At 44.2% G+C, this 21,248-nt stretch overlaps 1 protein-coding gene across 1 annotated transcript in view; it reads left to right on the top strand.

The window, feature by feature from the left end:
- LOC127654833 (protein MTSS 2-like) overlaps positions 1-21,248 on the top strand; it is a 103,927-nt gene that overhangs the window by 16,862 nt on the left and 65,817 nt on the right. Inside the window, exons 3-4 of the mRNA XM_052142301.1 lie at positions 16,056-16,117; positions 16,231-16,304. Coding sequence (XP_051998261.1) covers positions 16,056-16,117; positions 16,231-16,304 — 136 coding nt within the window. The remainder of the gene's footprint in view (positions 1-16,055; positions 16,118-16,230; positions 16,305-21,248) is intronic.

Genomic DNA, 21,248 nt, shown 5'->3' with positions numbered 1-21,248 from the left:
GCAGCACCATGAGCAAGAGTGTTACCCGCCAGGACAGTTTACTTTGAACAAGAGGGGCGTACGGTTACTGAATTTACAAGTACAATACTGAAATTATGCGGATTGACAGAAGCGGACAGCCTGTTTGTGACCACCAAAAAGAAATTAAGTAGAGTGAGCGAGTTGGGATTTACAGTGTAGGCTGGGGGAACCCCCCGTATGACATATGAGCTGGGGAGGGGAACAAGGGAAGGATCAAGATGGGGCGGCAGCGAGAGAGAGAGAGGAGATAGAGGAAATACGTGGTTCGCCGGCACCCAGATATTGCTGTCGCCTGGCCCTCAGTCACTCCCCGACCTCTGGCGGACGACAGCTTGCTCCTCCCCTGTGGATGGTAGCGTGAGTAGTCAAGGCCCTGACCCGCCCTCCTCCTTGTCACAGACATATAGTAGCAAGTAAACAAGATATCCCTACATATATGACAAACTACATTGTGTTAATGTTTGACTGTTAAAACTTTGCCTACCTTAAAAACAAGTGAAGTTTGATCAGTGGTTAAACGTGTTCAGATGGTACTGTAACGAGAGTAGTTGTAATTTGTTACTTTCCTACTCTGTTGATAACTGTATCTGAACTATGCCTTAATTAATCATTTAAACTTTTGATTGGAAATGGAGCTGAGATTGTAGCATATAAACCTTTGTTATTGCTGATAGTCAGTCTTTGAGCATTTTCATTTTCCTCATTGCAAAGCATTATATGATATAGCTCTGCTAAATAATTGTGACTCACTCTATTGACACCACTGATGGAACTCTGTTCGGTGCTTGCCTGAAGAGGATGTGGACAAAAGAGTCTGTTCTCATGAAAATAAAATGCATGTCTCTGGTGACATTTTTGCTAAATTTTATTATGTGGTTCCTTAGAACTATTGCAGCAGTTCCGAGTTGAAATGTCCGCTGTGTGCTGCTAAAAGCGAATATTTTTTACCTATTTTCAATAGAGCAAAAAAACTATGCTCTATTGAAAACCTACATCCCTACCTTAAACCTAAACCTAACCGGTAGTGTCATTAAAGCAAATGTGAGATGGAAAACACGTGTGTTTTTTAGGTTAATGCTCTATCATGTTTTATATCATCAAACCTACCTCCCTACCCTAAACATTAAACCTAATTACAGATTAATATAAATAGCAGATGTGAGGTGAAAATCTTATTTGCTGAAGCAACCACTGCATTTTATGGTGCCTCTATTACACTTTAGGCTCATGTGTGAACTCGCATGCTCTGCACCCAATTGAATTGCAAGTGCAGCACTCTTGTCAGATGAGCTACTGTCCAATATGATTGCATGAACAAGAAAAACTTTCATTGGTTGAGCAGTTGGGCAGAGAATCCTTGTGACCACCCATCTCATGCCCATTCATTATTTATCTATTTATTTATTATTTGGGATACAACAAACTTCATGTCATCTAAATGAGCATGTGTTTTCAGTTTCCCCTTATTAGACTTTTTTAAGATTAATCAACTCGTTTTGGATGGATATGTTTTCTTGGCAATGTGCCATTACCACTCAATGTGTCTTTGTTTGACCTATCAAACTCATCTCATCTGTTATGTCTGCTGACATGAGGAAATTCTCCCAAAGAGTGATGAGTATGGGTAAGCATTGAAATATGGGTCAAATAGATGGCCCATCTATTATGTTTAAACCAGAGAGCTTTGCCTTTAGGTCAGTGGTGTGAACCAACTTCCCCTTACTTTTTTATTATGTTAATAAATAATATATATAAATAACAGATTACTCTGTGTGCATTTCAGTGTTTTGAAATAAAAACTTTTGCGGTGTTCAAGTAATGCACTCTTCTTTTTTCTATATGAATATGTTCGTAGAACACAGTGTACGCACAGCCAATAGAGCCCCACTGAAGCCCAATACAAACACATCATTTTGTTTATGGGACTTTCATAATCAGTATTAACATTGGCTCTGCATCTGATTGCCTTCAGGATATTTGGCTTCAAGTATATGTATTTTTGTCCTGCATTGAAGTCTGTCTTCTCTGCATGATGATTGGTCGAGCTCTAAAATGGGCGGGACCTCGTAACAAAGTGCCAATAATTGAAACAGTGATGTAAATGATTAACAGCTTATTAAATGAAAAACCCTGCTGTTGAGCGCAGTGTTCAGTGGCCTAGAGATAAACATGCAGTTAATTGCAGTCTGATATTACACATTTCTTTCAGTTTAAATGAGATTTTTTGTCTATTTTGTTGTAAAAACAGTTTTGAGCTTAGTTAATTATTTTCGTTAAGAAATGTAATTGTTTTAGTACCCTAAACCATATTCTATGCTAGGAATCTGCACTAGTATTCGATTGATCGAGTACTCGTTCTGCACCAGCTAGTCAACTATAAATAACACTACTCGAATATTGCACATTTATTTTTCTTTGCACATTTGCTTGCATTGGGAAACACTGAATTATACTGTAGTTTCCCTCTGAATTACTGTGGGCGCAGTGGATGTGTGTTGTCAAGTTGTTGGATGAGAGAAGAAAATATGATGGCATCTCTGCTTTTTAAAGCAAAGCCTAATGAAGCACTAGCAAAACTTGTAATTTTGATTCTTATTGAATTCTGCACTATTGATATTCAGTTCTTGTTGGAGTCATGCAAACCAACAGACTAGGATCAGTTTTTATAGTTGAAAGAAACCGCAAAGCTGTACCAAATATTCGGAAGCTTATCAGATGTGCCATAAATATCTTATTATGGGTAGGGCACAATTTTAACCACTTGCTTTTTTGAATAACATTGTCTGAAATTATAAAAATGTAATGGCCTTTATGAAGACTCAGAATTGATATGCAGTATGTGCATTATCCTAATGCTGACAGCATTGGTTTCTGTTTCTAAGCTCTTTCTAAGAATGCATATTGATAATATTTTTTTTTCACAAAATCTGTTGAAATTACCTTATTTTGAAACCGTTCTTGGTATAGTGTGTAAATAAAAACAAAAATATATAAACATCACATACATGTCACACTTGTTATTTTACATTTACAATTTAATTTACAAGTAATTGATTACTAATTTTTTTGTGGTTTAGAGTACCTGACTACAATTTATTTATTTATTTTTTTTAAATGCCCAATCCTAGTTTAGGCTTTATCAGTTTTGAAAAGCACCAGTAACCACTGCTTTGGGGATGTAGTCCCATTAGCCTCTTGCATAGGGTATTTGATTTTGATGAGGATTGAGTTTAAGCCCCATCTGTGTTGCCTTATAAGCTCATCTGAGTGCATAGCAGAATATATATATACATTTAAACTGCACTTCATTTTAAAGCCATGTCTTTCACACATAGTTGCAACCTAATGCTCAAGGATCTGGATTGTTAACCGAATTTCCAAATTCAGTGGCAATTAGAAAGGACCCATGAGAGGCTCAGTAAGCAAAATCCTGCTTTATCACCATTGTGCCATTAGGAAAGGCACTTAATCCCAGGTTGAACTTGAGGCCTGTTCTAGACTTCTTGAAGAAAATGTGTCTTTTAAAGTACAGTTAGTGAATTTCATTTTCTTTGTTAATGGAGTCTTGACTTATTTGTTTTAGTTTTTCAGTTAAGAACACCAGAGCTAGATACATTTTCTTGTACACAATTGCACCTGTACTTTCAGCCAACCCTGCCATTAAAGTTTCACTTTGAATTGAATGGTCGTCAATCACAGTTACCTCCTTTCCTTTTCAATATTGTGCAGCTAAGGAATATATATTATCTAGTACCTCTGAGTGGTTTCTGTCGTATACCTTTCAATCAAACTAAGTACCCATCCCGTGTATTCACTGAGAGGCCGGAAAACAAGAACAGCTTCAACTCAGGTATGGGGTTGGGGGTGTCAGAAAGTGAAAGCTCTGGAGATATATGTTTGTATACACTAAAATCAGGCTTTGTCCTGGCAACAGCTCCCATCCTTATGTTTGTATGTTCCCCTATAATCAGGAAACTGGAAAGAAAGGAAACTACTGGTGTGTAATGCATTTTAGAGACTAATTCAGGGGAACCAACTGGAAGGAAAAGGGAAATAAAATTCAGCAATTCAAGGGAAGACACATTTATAGTAGTTAATGGATGAGTTGGATAGAGAGAAGCAGGGAGAGAAATGGAGAGCAGGCATGGCACTTATTTTAAATGATTTCCATAATTCATTAGGGCATGGCTTCAGGCTGCTGTGGTAAATGTAAGAAATAGAGATGATTTGCCTCCATCATTCATTCATTTGCACCAAAGACTTCTGTGTACAGTATTGAGAGCCTGACAGCTTTGAACACACTTGCAGTTTCTGTCCTCTGCCCACAAATGCACAAAGCCAATCAGTACTGCTTCAAAGTATCCCAGCGGAAGTGGAATAGCCAATCATGTTTCATGGCTTCTACCAGCCCCTTGATATCTGTTCTGATGCATCCCTCCATTCCCCCATTCATTGGCTTATTAGGTGAAGGAGGGTGACAGAGGAGAAGGGATTGTCAGAGACTCTTCATTAGTCATTAAAATTAAGTAAAATTGAGGACACTATGAGATGAGGATATTTCAAACATAGCAAATGTTCTATTAGACCCTGCAGCTGAAAAGGCATCCAAAATGTATAATTTGTTTTAAAATAGGTAAGCTGCTTTGCGCATAAATTATGTAGCATACAATCTCACTGTATCATCAGACAACAGCTTAATCCCTGTCTGCCAGAGTAATTTAAGTTTGGTGATTTGCCAAACAGTGTTTAAGAAACCTGATGTGCAACAAAGAAGCTGTTAGCAATATCATTTCATTTTGTGCTACCCTTTAAAGGAAAAGTGTACCTAAAATGATACATTTTCTTCTCTTCTCATTTACTTACCCTTGTGCCGTTTTGATCCATACAATGTAAGTCAAGGGGTCCAAAGTGTTCAAGCTCCGAAACAAAGACAAATGCAGCATATAAGTAATCCATACGACTCTGGCGTGCAAATGAGACATGGATTAAACCACTAATGATGACAGATCAGATCAGTAAATTATTTTTTTAGTGAACTATTCCTTTAAGCCCATAGAAGTCAAACATCTCAGAGACTGGAAAGTCAGTTTTTAGTTAAGCTCTGCTTTAAAATATTTAATTGGCTCTTCTGTAGAGCTTGTGTAAAGTAAAATGTCCTTGCAAGCCATTATGTCAGAAAACGTTTGGTTATGTATGTAACCTCCGTTCCCCGAGGGAGGGAACGACACGTTGTGTCGGAGAAGCGACACTAGGGGTCTCTCTTGAGCGCCGATATTCACCTCTGATCTTATTGAAAAGGGCCAATGGGAGTTGGCAGTCGGTATTTGCATACCCTGCCCCCAGACATACGGGTATTTAAGCGGGGCAAATACGGGAGTTCATTCAGGATTTTTCTGAGGAGCCGGAAATGGTCCGGTTCTGCGACATGAACGACACAACGTGTCGTTCCCTCCCTCGGGGAACGGAGGTTACATACATAACTAAACGTTCCCCTTCTGTCGCTCTCTCCACGTTGTGTCGGAGAAGCGACACTAGGGGACCCATTCCAATCTTGCCATGCGCTGAACCTTGTACGTGGACCGCTGATACAGAGGCGGGCAGGGATTTCATCCAGTGCCACGCATTGTCTGTACCTGGCTGCATGTACCCTTCCCCAATGCCCCATAAGAACATCGGAGTCCTTCTAGTTACCCTGGGAGGGGAACAAGGCGATGTTTGCCAACATGGGAACGGGCTGGGCCTCTTTTCTCTCTATGTTTCTCGCATAGAGCAATCATGGCCGGGGCCCTTACACGCATATAGGGAAGGGGGTCTTACCCAGACCCTGCGGAGACCACACCTGCCCTTTTTCTTGGAGAGGAAAAGTGGTAGACACGTCACACGGCCGTCTTAGGGCTCGTGTGGAAAGTATGGTGCGGTGGTAGATCCAGCCTTGAAAAGGGGGAGTTGCTACAGCACGGCGACCGAGGCAGCTGTAACTGCCTAAGGGAGACACGGGGGTCCGCTCGTAAGGGGACAGAACCGTGGAATTACACACAGGGGGAGTCCGAACAGGAGGCCTTCTTATTTTACCAGTGGAGCCCCTATACCAGTACGGGGTGGCCATCAGGGTACCCGCAGTGGCTTGGGTCGGCGAGTTCCTCCGCTGAACCGCGGACCCGGAGGGCTGGGGAGGAATTGACCAGGGGCCCGACTCGGAGTGGGGCGCCCTGGGAAGAAGGCGCACTACTTTACCTTGACATCAGGAAAAGGGCGCTGAGCACAGCGATCCACCCGGCCGGTCGGTCTCACGTGTTACCGAGTTCTACGGGCTCGGACCTGAGAAAACACGAGACGCAACCGACTCAACGCGGAGGTTGTAAAACCTTGCGAAGGTGTTGGGTGTTGCCCAACCCGCGGCTCTACAGATGTCTGCTAGGGAGGTGCCCTTGGCCAGTGCCCACGAGGACGCAACACCCCTTGTTGAGTGAGCTCGGACCCGTAAGGGTAGGGGCACGGCCTGGGTGTGATAAGCCAGTGTGATGGCATCGACAACCCAGTGGGCGAGCCTCTGTTTGGAGACGGCATTCCCTTTCTGCCGTCCCCAAAGCAGACAAAGAGCTGCTCAGAGCGTCTGGTGCTCTGTGTGCGGTCCAGGCAAATGTGCAGGGCGCGCACTGGACACAGCAATGAAAGGGCTGGGTCTGCCTCCTCCCGGGGAAGCGCTTGCAGGTTCACTACCTGATCTCGGAATGGTGTGGTAGGAACCTTGGGCACATAGCCCGGTCGCGGTCTTAGGATCACAGACGTATCTGCCGGACCGAACTCCAGGCAGGTGTCGCTGACAGAGAACGCTTGCAGGTCCCCGACCCTCTTAATGGAGGCGAGCGCGATCAGCAGGGCCGTCTTAAGAGAGAGGGCCCTGAGTCCAACTGATTCGAGCGGCTCGAAGGGAGGTCTCTGGAGTCCTGCCAAGACTACCGAGAGATCCCAGGAGGGAACTAGGCCTGGCCGGGAGGGATTCAACCTCCGGGTGCCTCTCAGGAACCTGAGGATCAGGTCGTGCTTACCCAAAGACTTGCCGTCTACAGGATCGTGGTGGGTGGCGATAGCGGAAGAACACCAATCTGCGAACAAGCGCCACTTTAGGGCGTAAAGGTGCCTGGTAGAGGGGGCTCTGGCTTGGTTGATGGTATTCACAACAGTCGCCGGTAAGCCGGCTAGCTCTTCTGCGTCCTGTCCAGGGACCAGACGTGGAGGTTCCAGAGGTCTGGGCGCGGGTGCCAGAGCGTGCCCCGTCCCTGAGAGAGGAGGTCCTTTCTCAGGGGAATTCGCCAGGGAGGAGCTGTCGCGAGGAGCCTGAGTTCCGAGAACCAAGTTCCAGTGGGCCAGTAGGGGGCCACCAACGTGACTTGCTCCTCGTCCTCCCTGACCTTGCACAGCACCGGTGCAAGAAGGCTCACTGGGGAAATGCGTACTTACGCAGCCCCGAGGGCCAGCTGTGTGCCAGCGCGTCTGTCCCGAGGGGAGCCTCTGTTAGGGCGTACCAGAGCGGGCAGTGGGAGGTTTCCTGGGCGGCGAACAGGTCTACCTGGGCCTTGCCAAACCGTTCCCAAATCAGCTGGACCGACTGGGGGTGAAGCCTCCACTCCCCGCCGGGCAGGCGTTGTCGTGATAGTGCGTCCGCTACGACGTTGAGCTTGCCGGGGATGTGAGTGGCACGCAGCGACTTGAGGAGACGGCGGGCGAGTTGTGACATGTGGCGGGAGCGTACGCCGCCTTGGTGATTTATGTATGCCACCACCGTGGTGCTGTCCGATCTCACGAGGAAATGTTTGTCCCGAACTAAAGGGAGGAACTTCCTGAGAGCAAGAAGGACGGTCAGCAACTCCAGGCAATTGATGTGCCAACGCAGCGGGGCCCCTTTCCAACGGCCCGCTGCTGCGGGCCCGCTGCACACGGCACCCCACCCGGACCGGGAGGCGTCGGTTGTGACCAGGACGCGTCGGGACACCTGCTGCAGAAGCAGAGGTCTGTCCAGGGTCAGAGTGTTTTGAGGCAGGCGGGGGTGATCCTTACCCGATGTGTGCCGCGGTGCCATGCTTGTCTCGGAACTCGAGTCTGGAGCCAGTGCTGGAGTGGTCTCATATGCATCAACCCCAGCGGCGACCGCCGCGGAGGACGCCATATGCCCCAGGAGCCTCTGGAAAAGTTTTATTGGGACCACTGTGCCTGGCTTGAAGGAAGCGAGGCAGTCCAGCACCGACTGAGCACGCTCGCTCGTGAGACGTGCTGTCATTGAGACTGAGTCTAACTCCAACCCGAGAAAAGAGATGCTCTGAACCGGAGTGAGCTTGCTCTTTTCCCAGTTGACCTGAAGCCCCAAGCGGCTGATGTGCCGGAGCACCTGGTCTCTGTGTGTGCATAGTAACTCTCGAGAGTGTGCTAGGATGAGCCAGTTGTCAAGGTAGTTGAGAATGCGGATGCCGGCTACTCGTAGCGGGGCAAGGGCCGCCTCTGCGACTTTCGTGAAGACGCGAGGGACAGAGACAGGCGAAGGGGAGGACTTTGTACTGAAACGCCTGGCCGTCGAACGCTGAACCGTAGGAAGGGTCGGTGTTGTGGCAGAATTGAGACGTGGAAGTACGCGTCCTTCAGGTCCACCGCTGCGAACCAATCTAGATGCTGAACGCCAGCCAGAATATTTCTCTGCGTAAGCATTTTGAACGGGAGTTTTAACAAGGCCCGATTGAAAACTCGTAAGTCCAGGATTGGTCGTAAGCCGCCGTCTTTCTTGGGTACAATGAAGTAAGGGCTGTAGAAACCCTTCCTCATTTTGGTTGGAGGGACGGGCTCTACCGCGCCCTTGGCTAAGAGGGTCGCGATTTCCGTGCGCAGGGAACTGGCGTGCTCGCCGTGTACTGCGGAAAAGCGGACGCCCCTGAAGGGGGGCGAGAGCCGGGCAAACTGAATTGCGTAACCGAGTCGAATGGTCTGGTGCAGCCAGCGTGATGCGTTGGGAAGCGAAAGCCACGCTTCCCAGCTCTGCGCTAGGGGCACCAAAGGGACGAGTATTTTGGATGTACCCGGCGGGGCCTCGCAGCGGGGCGGAACAGGTAATGCAGCGTCGGGCGGCTTCGTTGCGGCCTGAGGCTGAGGTGATGAGAATAGACTGAAAGCACTTACCTTGCTCCGCGCGCCCGGCAGGGGGCGGGTTCTTGACTGAGGAGGAGGTCTGATGTTGGCGTCCTCTGGACTCGTCTGAACCGGCCGGCCGGGGGACAGTCGTGGGCAGGCGGAAGGCGGGATCGCCGCGTCCGGTGTACCAGGACTGTTGTGATCTGAAAGCACATTGCCGTGAAAAGGGAATTTGCGGGCCAGGTGACCCAGAGGCAAAGGAAATAGCTCTTTTATTGAGAATGTGGGTACCACAGCCCCCATCAGGGGGTGTGGCAAATGAAAAAACAAAGGATTCTCCTCCCGGCCCTCCACCGGGGGACGGAGCGTTCTTACCACCTCCGGAGCTAACGTCTTCGGCTCTGGGTCGGCTGTCTCAGGAACGCTTGGGAGCCTTCCGGGTCCTGGAGGGGTTTGTGAGACAGGGGCGTCGCCGCCTGCGAAGTGCTTCGACGCTGGGGCTGAGAGCTGGGCCCGGGTTGAGGCGGAGCAGGAGCTGGTTTCCTCGCAGGGGGACGCCCTCGGCGGGCAGACGGGGCAGGGCCCGTGAGCGGCAGGTCTGCGGCGGGGCATGATGTGCGAAATGGCCTCCGTCTGCTTCTTCACCGCGGAGAACTGTTGGGCGAAGTCCTCGACGGTGTCACAGAAAAGGCCAATCTGGGAGACAGGTGCGTCCAGGAAGCGGTTTTTGTCAGCCTCACGCATCTCGACCAGGTTGAGCCAAAGATGGCGTTCCTGTACCACTAGGGTGGCCATCATCTGTCCGAGTGCCTGCGCTGTGGCCTTCGTCGCTCTCAGGGCGAGGTCGGTTGCTGAGCGCAGTTCCTGCAGCACATCAGGATCAGGTCCACCCCCGTGCATGTTTCTGAGAGCTTTGGCCTGGTGGACTTGCAGGAGGGCCATCGCATGCAGGGCGGAGACAGCGCGTCCAGCCGTAGTGTAGGCCTTCGCGTTAAGCGAGGATGTTGTCTTACAGGGCTTGTATGGGAGTACGGGGCGACCCCGCCAGGAGGTAGGGCTACCTCGAACGGCGCGCTGCCCCCAGGAACCAATCATCCAACCGAGAAGGCTGTGGGGAGGATGGAGGGTTCCAGTCCAACCCCACGCTCAAGGCGGCCCGGGCAAGCATGTCGGACATATGAACGTCGGCCTCAGCCTGGGCCTGCTGGCCCGAAAGCGGCAGTCCAGGGGAGTCCTCGGCATCAGACACCGCACTCTCCGATGCAGTGGCGAGCTCATCTGCTTCGGACTCGGGAGGATAGACAGCCGGGCCGTGAGGCGAGCCGCTATCGCCGCGAGCGTGTCGGGGAACGGGAGGTTTGCGGGGGGCTACCCGGCGAAACTGCACCCGCTGCCGCCCCCAAATCGCCCCCAGCGCCAACCGCACCATCCTTAATCCCGTGGGAAGAAGGAGCAATGCGGGGTGCAGCTGGGGTGGCTTGCTTTCTGTTGAAAGCGAGCCGCGACCGCAACGTGGTCATGGTCATGTTCTCGCAGTGAGAACATGAACCATCCACAAACGCCGCCTTGGTGTGATCGCGGCCCAAACACACGAGACAGCGCCTGTGGCCGTCTGAAGCAGAGAGCACTCTACCGCATCCAGGAACGACACAGGGGCGGAAAGGCATCTTGAAAAAGACACGTCCTTAAAAGGACGTTCAACGCTGCTGTGTTTGCTCTTTTAGAGAAAATTACTCTTTTAGTAAAAACTCTTTTAATACACAGTGTGTGTGTGTGTACGTGTCTGCGCTGTCGAAGCGCTCAGGGGCAACAATGCACACCGTGCACTGAGAAGGAGAAAGCCGCTGTTGTGCGCCGTCAAGATCCAACAGCATGCAGATCGTCAGAGGAAAACAGGAACGTTTAAGTGGCGTGTAACTCGCAGCAAACTGCAGACAGACCATCGGCTCCGAAGAAATTTTCTGAATGAACTCCTGTATTTGCCCCGCTTAAATACCCGTATGTCCGGGGGCGGGGTATGCAAATACCGACTGCCAACTCCCATTGGCCCTTTTCAATAAGATCAGAGGTGAATATCGGCGCTCAAGAGAGACCCCTAGTGTCGCTTCTCCGACACAACGTGGAGAGAGCGACAGAAGGGGAACCACTGTTTCAAATACTTGAGCACGCATAGTAGAGTACAAAAAGTAAGACTCTAATTGCAGAAGTCATTCTGCAGAGAAACATTGTAACATTTAGCTTTACATATATGCATTATAACATCACAATCCATTATTATTTTATAGCTGGAGCATTTGCTTGAGTGTTTGAATTGGGTCAGAAGTTGAAATGGAATTAGGCTAATGCAGGTCCTCTTTTGTCTTCTGCAGTTACAAATGAAAGCATTTGGAAAGATAAGAAATTAAGCAAGCAGGGAGCTATTCATTTTAAGGGCATAAATGAAAATGAATTATTTGAACTTTGACAGAGTTTTGTCTTGAAGCTCTGAGGCAATGGCTCCTCAATGGGATTCCATTAGCAAGAAAGATGGCAGAGGAAGCGTTCTTTGTTAAGCCAGATCAGTAGTAGGAAAATCAATCTTTTCTACAATGGACCACTAGATCTAGGCTGTGTATTATTCAGTGCCAATACTGTGTCATACTGTATTTCTTGAGTAGAATTTGGATGTTCAGGGATCGGTGGATTTGCTGAATGAATTTTGACAATGATGGATCCCAAATTGACCAAATAGTATTTCTCTGAATACGTTGAGCTGATCTTCATAATCAATTTATTTTAATTATCACCACATTATCAAGACACATGGTTTGTCTTCCCTGGAGACTTCTAAAAACCAAATTAGGTAATGGCTGACAGAAACTAAGTACAATCAGGTTAAAAATGCAGTGGATGATCAATATAGACTTTCATATACTCTTCATCGTGCAGTTGATTCACCTACCATGAGTGGTAATATGCTTTTCATTGATTCTTAAAAGGATAGTTTACCCAAAAATGAAAATTCTGTCATAATGTATTCACCCTCATGTCGATCCTTTCTTTAATAAGGATATTTTGCATTGCAGAGATTCAATTAGTCTCTCTTGAGGCTAATAGTCTTGTGTCTATGCACAATCATGGTGTTTATGGAGGTGCTAAATCCTCCAAGAGCTGTCATCTCTGGTAATGCTGGCAAACTTAGTAGTATTACTGTATTGTGCTGTTGCCTATGAAATCGAAGGAATGGCTTTGACTTTTATCATCTGCCAGCCAGCACTCTGCCTGTTTTTTGGCCTTATTAAAATTCACCTTTATTGGTGTTTTTCCACTTGGTTTGGCAAAACAGATAATTGCCTGCTTCCTTTACAGGGCCCATCTGAGCATATTTTATCTCGGAGTGTGGAGAGAGGTGCTTATCCAATTGTTTTTGGATGACTTGGCGAGTCAAAAAAAGAGAATGAATAAAGAGAGGGATAGAAATATGTGAAATAACTTTAATGAAAACGAGCCAGTTAACATTATTTGCATAATTTGAATCATTGCTGTCCTGCTATTGGATTAGTCCATTGAATATGCTAATGTCTAGGGATGGATCAGGGAGGCATGTCTTCCGCCTTATCACTCTCCCACAAGCCCCCTAATATGATGAACCTTAGTCCTGTGCAGCAGATTAGTGCATTTCAATCAGTACAGGGGACCTTCTGGGAATATTACATTTAGATTTCAGTGCAAATAAAAAGACTTCAAACAAGCAGGACGAGACGATGGATCAAAGGAGGGATGCTCATCTTTTTCAGCTTATCAGCAGGTTTTGTAGTGTCACCAGTGACTCTGCCCTTCTTCAAACATCCACCGTCCAATCTCCTGTTCCTTTCATCCCTCCCTCCCTCCCTCCTTTCCTTCCTTCCTTCCTTCCTTCCTTCCTTCCTTCCTTCCTTCCATCCATCCATCCATCCTATGTTTCCCTTCCTTCCTTCTTTCCTTCCTTCCTTCCTTCAGTCCCCATTTTCATTTTTTCTTCCAGTCCACATGTGCCAGTTTTATTGACTGCATGGCAAGGTGAGAGCTGGCAAAAGGGGGTATTTGTATGTGTGGATAAGGGTTTTCTTTCAGTTGCTGAGCATGATCTTGACATCCAGCTATGCTCTCAAGTGCAGATAATTTCACCTCTTGACACACAGCAGCCTGAATATACTCTTCTCAAAGCCCTACTGAGCTCTGCAGTGTTGTGTGAACGCTAACAAAGACAGCTGTGGCCAAAAGCTGCTTTACAAACAGTTATACAAAAAAAGTGGAGATGCAATGGTAGTAGTAATATAAAAATTTGAAGTATGTCGAGAAAAGTTGAACTTTGTCAAGGACACCAGAATGAATGAATGACATATTGTATTGATGTATTTTTTTGTAATTAGTTTTAAGGTAAGTTGTTTGATTCCAATATGGGGGTCATGGTATGCAGTTTGATAATAGTGAGTTTTATCTTTAGATGACTGTCGCAAGATTATGTGTAGGCTACTAGTGGTCATGCTTGTTAGTTGCTGCTCAAATACTGTGATATTGTGTTTAGCCTATGGCCTGTTTTAAAGCACACTTCACACACAACACTGTACCTTCTGTTTTTCTGTGGCAACATGGCAGAGAAATGTTCATGGGTTGTCCCTTTATCATCGGACTGCCACATCCCCCAAATTATCACATTCATTTAGACCAGGGATCGGGAACATATGACTCGTGAGCTACAAGTGGCTCTTTGTTAAAAATCAAGTGGCTCGTCGTGTGTCTCACCATTCACCATTACATGATCGTTTAAAACTTTCTAGAGATTTTTCTTTAGAATTTTTTTGCAGATTGTGTGGGTGATTGCAAACACTTCTCCAAGACACGCACATGCATAGAGTTCTGGGCCTTGTTTCCCAATAATTATTGATCTTAGCGGTTAAGAGCATTTTCTAAAAGTGATTTTACGAATGTTCATTATTTTTTTACGTGCACCCAGGGTGGGATATTCTGTAGTACGCGCCAACCGCCAAATGCGACGAGGCTCAATCCAGTTCGCAAGCTCCTTTTTCCAAATGCAGGTATTTCATACGTGAGTAATTTGCTCATCTACCCATAATATGCGGCTGACCTGTAAGATGTTTTGGAGTGACACATGACAAGAAATAGGCCTACTGTTAGTCACAAAGATACGCGCTTGAAGAAACTTTTATATATTTTTATTATATAAGAACAGACAAAAGAAAAGCCGTCTTTGCTCATGTGTTTATTCAGAGGTGTGCAGCGGGACACTGTCTCATGGAACACAAAAGATTTATCACTCCTTTTTATCAGTTTCATTCATCTGAAAACGTTTTGCAAGAATAATGTCCTCTATGAGAATGCTGCAAATGATCTCCGATCATCTCAGAAGGTGCTGTGAGTTTTGCTTTATTTCCACTGAGAAGTTTGCTCTTATGCATTGTGAATGCAACTCTGTTATATATAATATATATACAGTATATGTATTAAAGAAACAAATACGATAGTCATTAAATAATAAAATAATATGACACATTGAACCTAAAATTTTGATAAGAACACACATTTGGCAGCATTTTTTGGGAACAAATGGACATTTGTTAGGCTTATTTATTATTATGATGATTATTATTATCTTTACATTTATAACTGTCTTTAGTTCTTAATTTGTTGGAAATTTGTAATTTTATACCTGTTGTTATTGATGGATGCTTGCGTGATGGCATTTGGAGATGGTAAATGTTTGGATTTGAGGCGGATAGATATATACAAGATTTTTTGATCACTTTGTTATTTTAATAGCTTTTTTGTTTTGTTTAAAGTGCAATTTGAGTTTAGAAATTAATTTTGTTTAAGATTTTCGTGTTTCATTAAATGAATTAAATATTTTAAGCAAAATCAATAAAGCAAAAATATTCACTGACCCTTGTCAGTGCGGTTGACAATATAATCGGATATTAAAATATTTTTTACGCATCACCCAGCCAAAGAGGGAAGAAAACTTTTTCATGAACAATTGTAAACATGTTACCTATTAATTGTTGCATATTTGTTTTCTTTTTGTGTTTTTGTGTAGTCTATGGGCATAATACAAATTTATTTTATTGAAAAAATTTGTTTTTTGAAAATAGTAAACTATTAGTTTGTGCTATGGCTCTTTAAAAAAAATGCATCAACCAAAAACAAAAGAATTGGCTCCTCCTTCCTGACCCCTGATTTAGACCATGCACACACACACAAAAAATGTAAATGCTTGACTACAGTTTTTATCTATACCTAACCGGCTGCTAAAATTACTGTATGTGCTCCTTTTAAATATGTTTACATTAAGCATTAATTTAGTTCTTATTGATTCTAATTTTTTTTATGTGCATGCAGTGTGTGACATTTACAATTGCTACCTATTGGATAGAGGGCACAGCAATAAATCAAATAAGCTGAATATACAGGTGAAGTGTTTTGCACATTTACTGTAAGCGTTGTGATGTCATTATGTAGGTCTATGTAATTTCAATAAAATACTTTCTCATATCCTAGCTTACTATGATATGCAGAGTCAACTAAAAGTAGAAATGTGTAACAAAGTAGCTCTGTGGCACTATCAAAACATTGCTCTCTTTGAGTATCCCGAGCATCCCAACATAGCAACTTTGGTTCAAGCAATGGCGTGAGTTTTGGGCAGGACTATCTGTTAGTTCAGACCAATGGAAAACAGGGGAGTGTTTGGAAAACTGTTTGTATAAAATTATAATTTTTTCAATTCCATTTGATATTACTAGTGGCCCACAAATTACACACTTCAGCTTTACAAAATGAACACACACACACACACACACACACACACACACACACACACACACACACACACAAACTGCCTAGTAAACAATCACAATTCACCATGTGTCTTCGTTCTTTTGCAGTGTTCATATCCTGTCTGGGAAGACTTCACTGCCAAGGCCACCAAGCTGCACTCTCAACTCCGGTAAACTCTGTCTCTGGCTCAAATGCGCACCTGTCGTTATGACAGGAAGTTATTATTGAATACTGACAAAAGACAATGTCGTCAATTTAACCATTTGCTTTTGTGTTCATCAGAACCACCGTGTTAGCAGCAGTGGCCTTTTTGGATGCCTTTCAAAAGGTGGCGGACATGGCAACCAACACAAGAGGTAGGCTCCATCAAGAATACATGACATTGTGTGTATGTGGTTGAGTGTTTGTGCTTTCTAGTCATCATGCAGTGAGCTGTATCTCCCAGTTTGAGGATTTAACACAGAAGGAAACCCTACTGTAGAGAGAGAGAGAGAGATACTGAGCGTCCAAAACTAAGGATTATTCTGAGAAACTAGCCCGCAGCCATCTTGAAAATGTTGTCTTTGAACTTCTGTTCTAGCAGTTCTATATAGATATCTATGGTGTTGTCAAAGTGTAATTAGCTAGCAAAGTGGATTTACAGGTTATAGAGTTGTCAAAAGCTATTAAAATGAGTATTTTAAAGTGTTCAGGGGATGTCATAAGAACTGGAAGCAGAGCGGGGAGATTTTAAAACAAGAGTACTTAATTCATAAATACACCTACCTTCAATCTGTGGACGTAATGATGGGCCTCTGTGCTCATGAAACTCCAAGAGACAGCACAAAGCCATTTAAAATATCTTGTACTACACCTCTTCTCATAACATCTTCTCATGTCAATCGCCCATTATTTTATAGTTAAGCATATTTTATTGTGCGTTAAACCGTATCAACTATACATTTGAACAAATTATGAACTATTTGAAAATGAAAAATTAAGCTGAATAACAATGAAACACTTGCATTATGAATAAGTGCAGTGTGTCATAGCTGTCCAAATGTGATCTGCCAGCTGGTCCAATTTACCTCCGTGAGTGTTGAAAAACAAACATTTAGAGTGACAGAAATAACACCTCACTAGCATTTTCACATTGTAAAGTGGTCCTGTAGACTCACACCATCAACTCTTAGGGAAAAATACTTTCTATCAGGAAGACACGCAGGCTTGAGTGAAGTTTGAGATGCCATTTACTTGATAGATGTAAAATGGGAGGTGATGTCTCTCTCTTTGGCGTAGGCCCCGCCCGGCAGTCCGAGGTAGTTGTACCCGGAATCGTCATGTCCTGCCGGAGATAGGAGGCAGGGGTGAGGAGCCTACCCCCCTGCGGGACAGGGCTCAACTGGTGGTGGTGGGGAGGTGGAGGTTGCAGGTTATAAGTGGAGTGGTGGTGGCGTAGTGGCTAAACACAGGGCTGTTAATCAGAAGGTCACAGGTTCTAACCCCACAGCCACCATTGTGTCCTTGAGCAAGGCACTTAACTCCAGGTTGTTCCGGGGGGATTGTCCCTGTAATAATTGCACTGTAAGTTGCTTTGGATAAAAGCGTCTGCCAAATGCATAAATGTAAATGTAACTTATAAAGCATTGGCTTACATGTGATTGGCTAGGAGTTACCCAGCTAATGATGTGATGATGTGCACCTGCTGGTCTTCCCGCTAGAACTACGCTCCACTTCCATTTCTGTGCTCCACACATAATCCATCCATTGATCGACTCTTCTCTGATTGTATTGATAAGATTGTTTGAGCAATTTTGTTTCATATTAAGTAATACTTTTTTAAACTTTACTTTTACCCGCAAGAATTACACTATGATTTTCAGGTTCGTATTTTTGGGATTTTCATATTTGTTAGAGGAAGGGACATTTAGCTTCAACTTTGAAGAGTTTTGAATAGTCTATTTGCAAGGCAGAAAATGGCTCATGACGTGATGATTCCTTGACAAAAATGGATAAATGGGAAAGAACAAAGACATGGCTCATAGCTGTGGAGAGGGATGGTGGGTGTTTCGGTTATTTTTGGCTTGCTGCGTCATTATTTGACAGTCGAGATACTCAAGGGGAATCTGACCATTGAAAAGAAATGAATTGTTTGGAGATAAACAATGAAAACCACCAGCATTATTATGATCAAATTAATGGGCTCTTTTCTCTTTGTCTGGGGTTTTGCATTTTTTTTATTTGCTTCAACTTGTGGCCTGCCTGAGGTAAAGACTGTGTTTGAAGTAGTGATTATGTGTGTGTGTGTGTGTGTGTGTGTGTGTGTGTGTGTGTGTGTGTGTTTGCATGTGCGTGTGGACATGTTGTGTTTTTAATGAGCTGACGGAGCTGGGAGCTTTCCTGTATGCCTTGTAAAAGCAGCGAGGAATGCATCCGACACCATGTGACCCATACGGGGCTGTTTCAGGGTATTGGTGCAGACAGCAAAAAAATAAATAAATAAAGAATTGCTTGGAGAGAGAGTGGTAGCTTCTAAAAACAATTCACTACTGAGTGGAGGAAAATGAGGTGGCATATTTTGGTACAACTATTAATATTTTCTCCATCTTGTTGTGTAACCTATATTATATACAGCTAGTTTATTGTCTTTTTATTTTATTTTTTAAATCTTTTTTTATTTTATTATTATTATATTATTCTACTATTTTCTTTATATTACAGTTCATATTTTAATATTATTATCTAATATTTTGATTATATATATATATATATATATATATATATATATATATATATATATATATATATATATATATACACCATTTTGTTTTTAGATGAGCCCTAGCAAATGGGTGAGCATTGTTTGTGCAATATCTTTGTGTGAAGCTGAACAACGCTTGTGGTGCATTTGCACAGCAGACAGGTGAGATATTGTGCTACATCATTGTAGAAAATAAACAAAGCGTGCGTTGCTTCCAGCCCTAGCAGAAAGGTGAGCATCATTTATGCACTATGTAAGTAATTATTCTATTGGAAGGGTAAGCATTGTTTGTGCAACACCCACGCAAAGACAACAATGTTATGCCATTCGCACAGCCTGGAGGATACCACAGTTGCGATACCTGAACAGCACAATTGCTCTGCTTATGAGAAGTATTGGGCCAGAAAAATATGATGCCTAATTGTACATTCCATAGGATACCACTGTTGTGGCACATAAACAGCACATCTGCACTGGTTATGAGAAGTATTGGGTCGGAACAAGATGAAAAGTATGTCAAGGAGTGGGATATGAACCCTGATCTCCAGCGTGACAACACATACACATACCTTCGGTTCACCCAGAGTTACTACAGGTTTTTTCTTTCTAGCGTGAAACCCAGCGCTACTACAGCTGCAGCACATTTTTTGAATCAACTGCTAGAGTACTGGCTGGCTTACATTCACATTGAGGGTTTTCAATTATTGCATGATATATTAATAGAATTTAAGGGGAAGTAAATGTTGCCTTGTCGCACATCCCAAAGGGCACCACAGTTGCACTTTTTTTGTTTAATTTTTTGCTAATTAGACATTTCAAATTACTGAGATGTCATTATGCTTTAACATATATAAAATAAATAAAATATGCTTATATGACAAGTTTAAGTAGCTCTGAAGTTGCCATCATTTATGCAAAACCAGTGTCCAAAATGTATACCGAGGCTGAGTTGGTAGAGTAAGGAGATTTATGCAGAGTTCTGAATGGAACACCACCCCCTATACCTCCACCACATGTGTCAATGGCAGAAATAGCATGAGAGGTATGGTAGTTTGCAATTCTGAAACCATCCCTAGTCTGGTTTGAATGCGGCACTGCGTTGGAGCCAGACACATATCTTTTCTGCTGAAATAATATTTCCGAAGCGTTTAAAGACAAATGATTATAAGCATTTCTGTTCGGCTTAAAACTGACTTGGCAGGTACAGAGCAGGCTTAACACAGCCATATAAAGAGGCTGTTCAAAGCTTGAATTCTCTTCTAGTGAAATACGGAATATAAAATTGATCCCATTTCCTGCTAAAATCTCCTATGGAGGATGGTGGTATGCTGCTGCAGAAGAAATCATAAAGAGCTCTATATAAAGGATTTGCTGCTACCAAAAGAACGGTGTGACATCACAATCAGCCAAAGAACCCCGCTCTCTCTGCAAGTGATGCCTGGGGCCGATTGCACCAGTCTTTGATGACATATCCGAAGAAAGATCCTCTCCAGCATATCACCCATAGATGACAGTAGGGCTGCCACGTTAGCTGAATTAGTAGCCTCCCTTTATAAGGGCTTTGGTGAAAGCTGCCTGTAATAACATTCTAGCTCTAATATAACGCTCTCCATCTCATCTATGAAGTCTTTTAAAAACATTATCGCTTCCACGACAAGGTCGTCAGCTGGAGTTTATATGTTGCATTTAGCGGCAGCGTTGATAAATCGGTGACACCATTGAGATGTTAACACTCATCCTAGTAGGCTCAGGCATGCCCAGAAGATGACGTTTCCTTCGGTGTGTTTGCGGATAAAAATTCCAGGATCTCGTTCGATACTCAATCAGCTCCCCAATATTCTAGGAAAAGGGATTTTGTGGGTCTGAAGCTTGAGATGAGGAAAAAAAGGGGTTCTGATTGATTACCATAGCAAGGTGTTCCAGGGCGACCTATGGGGGTACTTGTTCAGGACCAGGATTGGGAGACAATGCCTTAAGCTAATCAGAACCAAAATTGACTCCAAGACACAAAAACGTATAGCTTACTCATGTTGGCTTGTGAGGTTTTTATTTGGGAGACGTCTAGTCCCTATAATTATTACAGCAGCACAAACTGCCACACAGCAAAGAAGAGGGGATGGCAGTGAACTGCAACGAAACGGAAGCAAACACACAAACACAACCGCACACGCTCACAAACACACCCTAGGCCTTCATTCTCTCAGTGGGGGTCTGCTGCTATGGTGAGGGAGGAAACTGATGCTTCCTGCCAGTAACTGCCCATAATATGTTTCTCATTTACTGCCCTTTTACTGCTCTTCATCCTTCCGCTCTTCCTCCTCCTTCCTTGCCGAACTAGCTAGCATTCTTCATTATCGGCACTTTTTCTTCTGTTCTCACCTTGCCTTGAAACAGGGCAATAATTACTTCAAGGGATAGCTCACCCAAATATTACAATTCTGTTATCATTTACTCTCATTTTTGTTGTTGCAAACCTGCATGTCTTCATTTCTTTAGTGGAACCAAGAAGGAGATGTTAGGCAGAATTTTAGCCTCAGTCCCCTTTCACTTTTAATGAATC

Source organism: Xyrauchen texanus, chromosome 2, assembly GCF_025860055.1.
Source record: "Xyrauchen texanus isolate HMW12.3.18 chromosome 2, RBS_HiC_50CHRs, whole genome shotgun sequence".
In the NCBI taxonomy this organism is placed as follows: domain Eukaryota; kingdom Metazoa; phylum Chordata; class Actinopteri; order Cypriniformes; family Catostomidae; genus Xyrauchen; species Xyrauchen texanus.
Note: the sequence above shows the minus strand (reverse complement) of the source record. Positions and strands in the feature narration are given on the sequence as shown.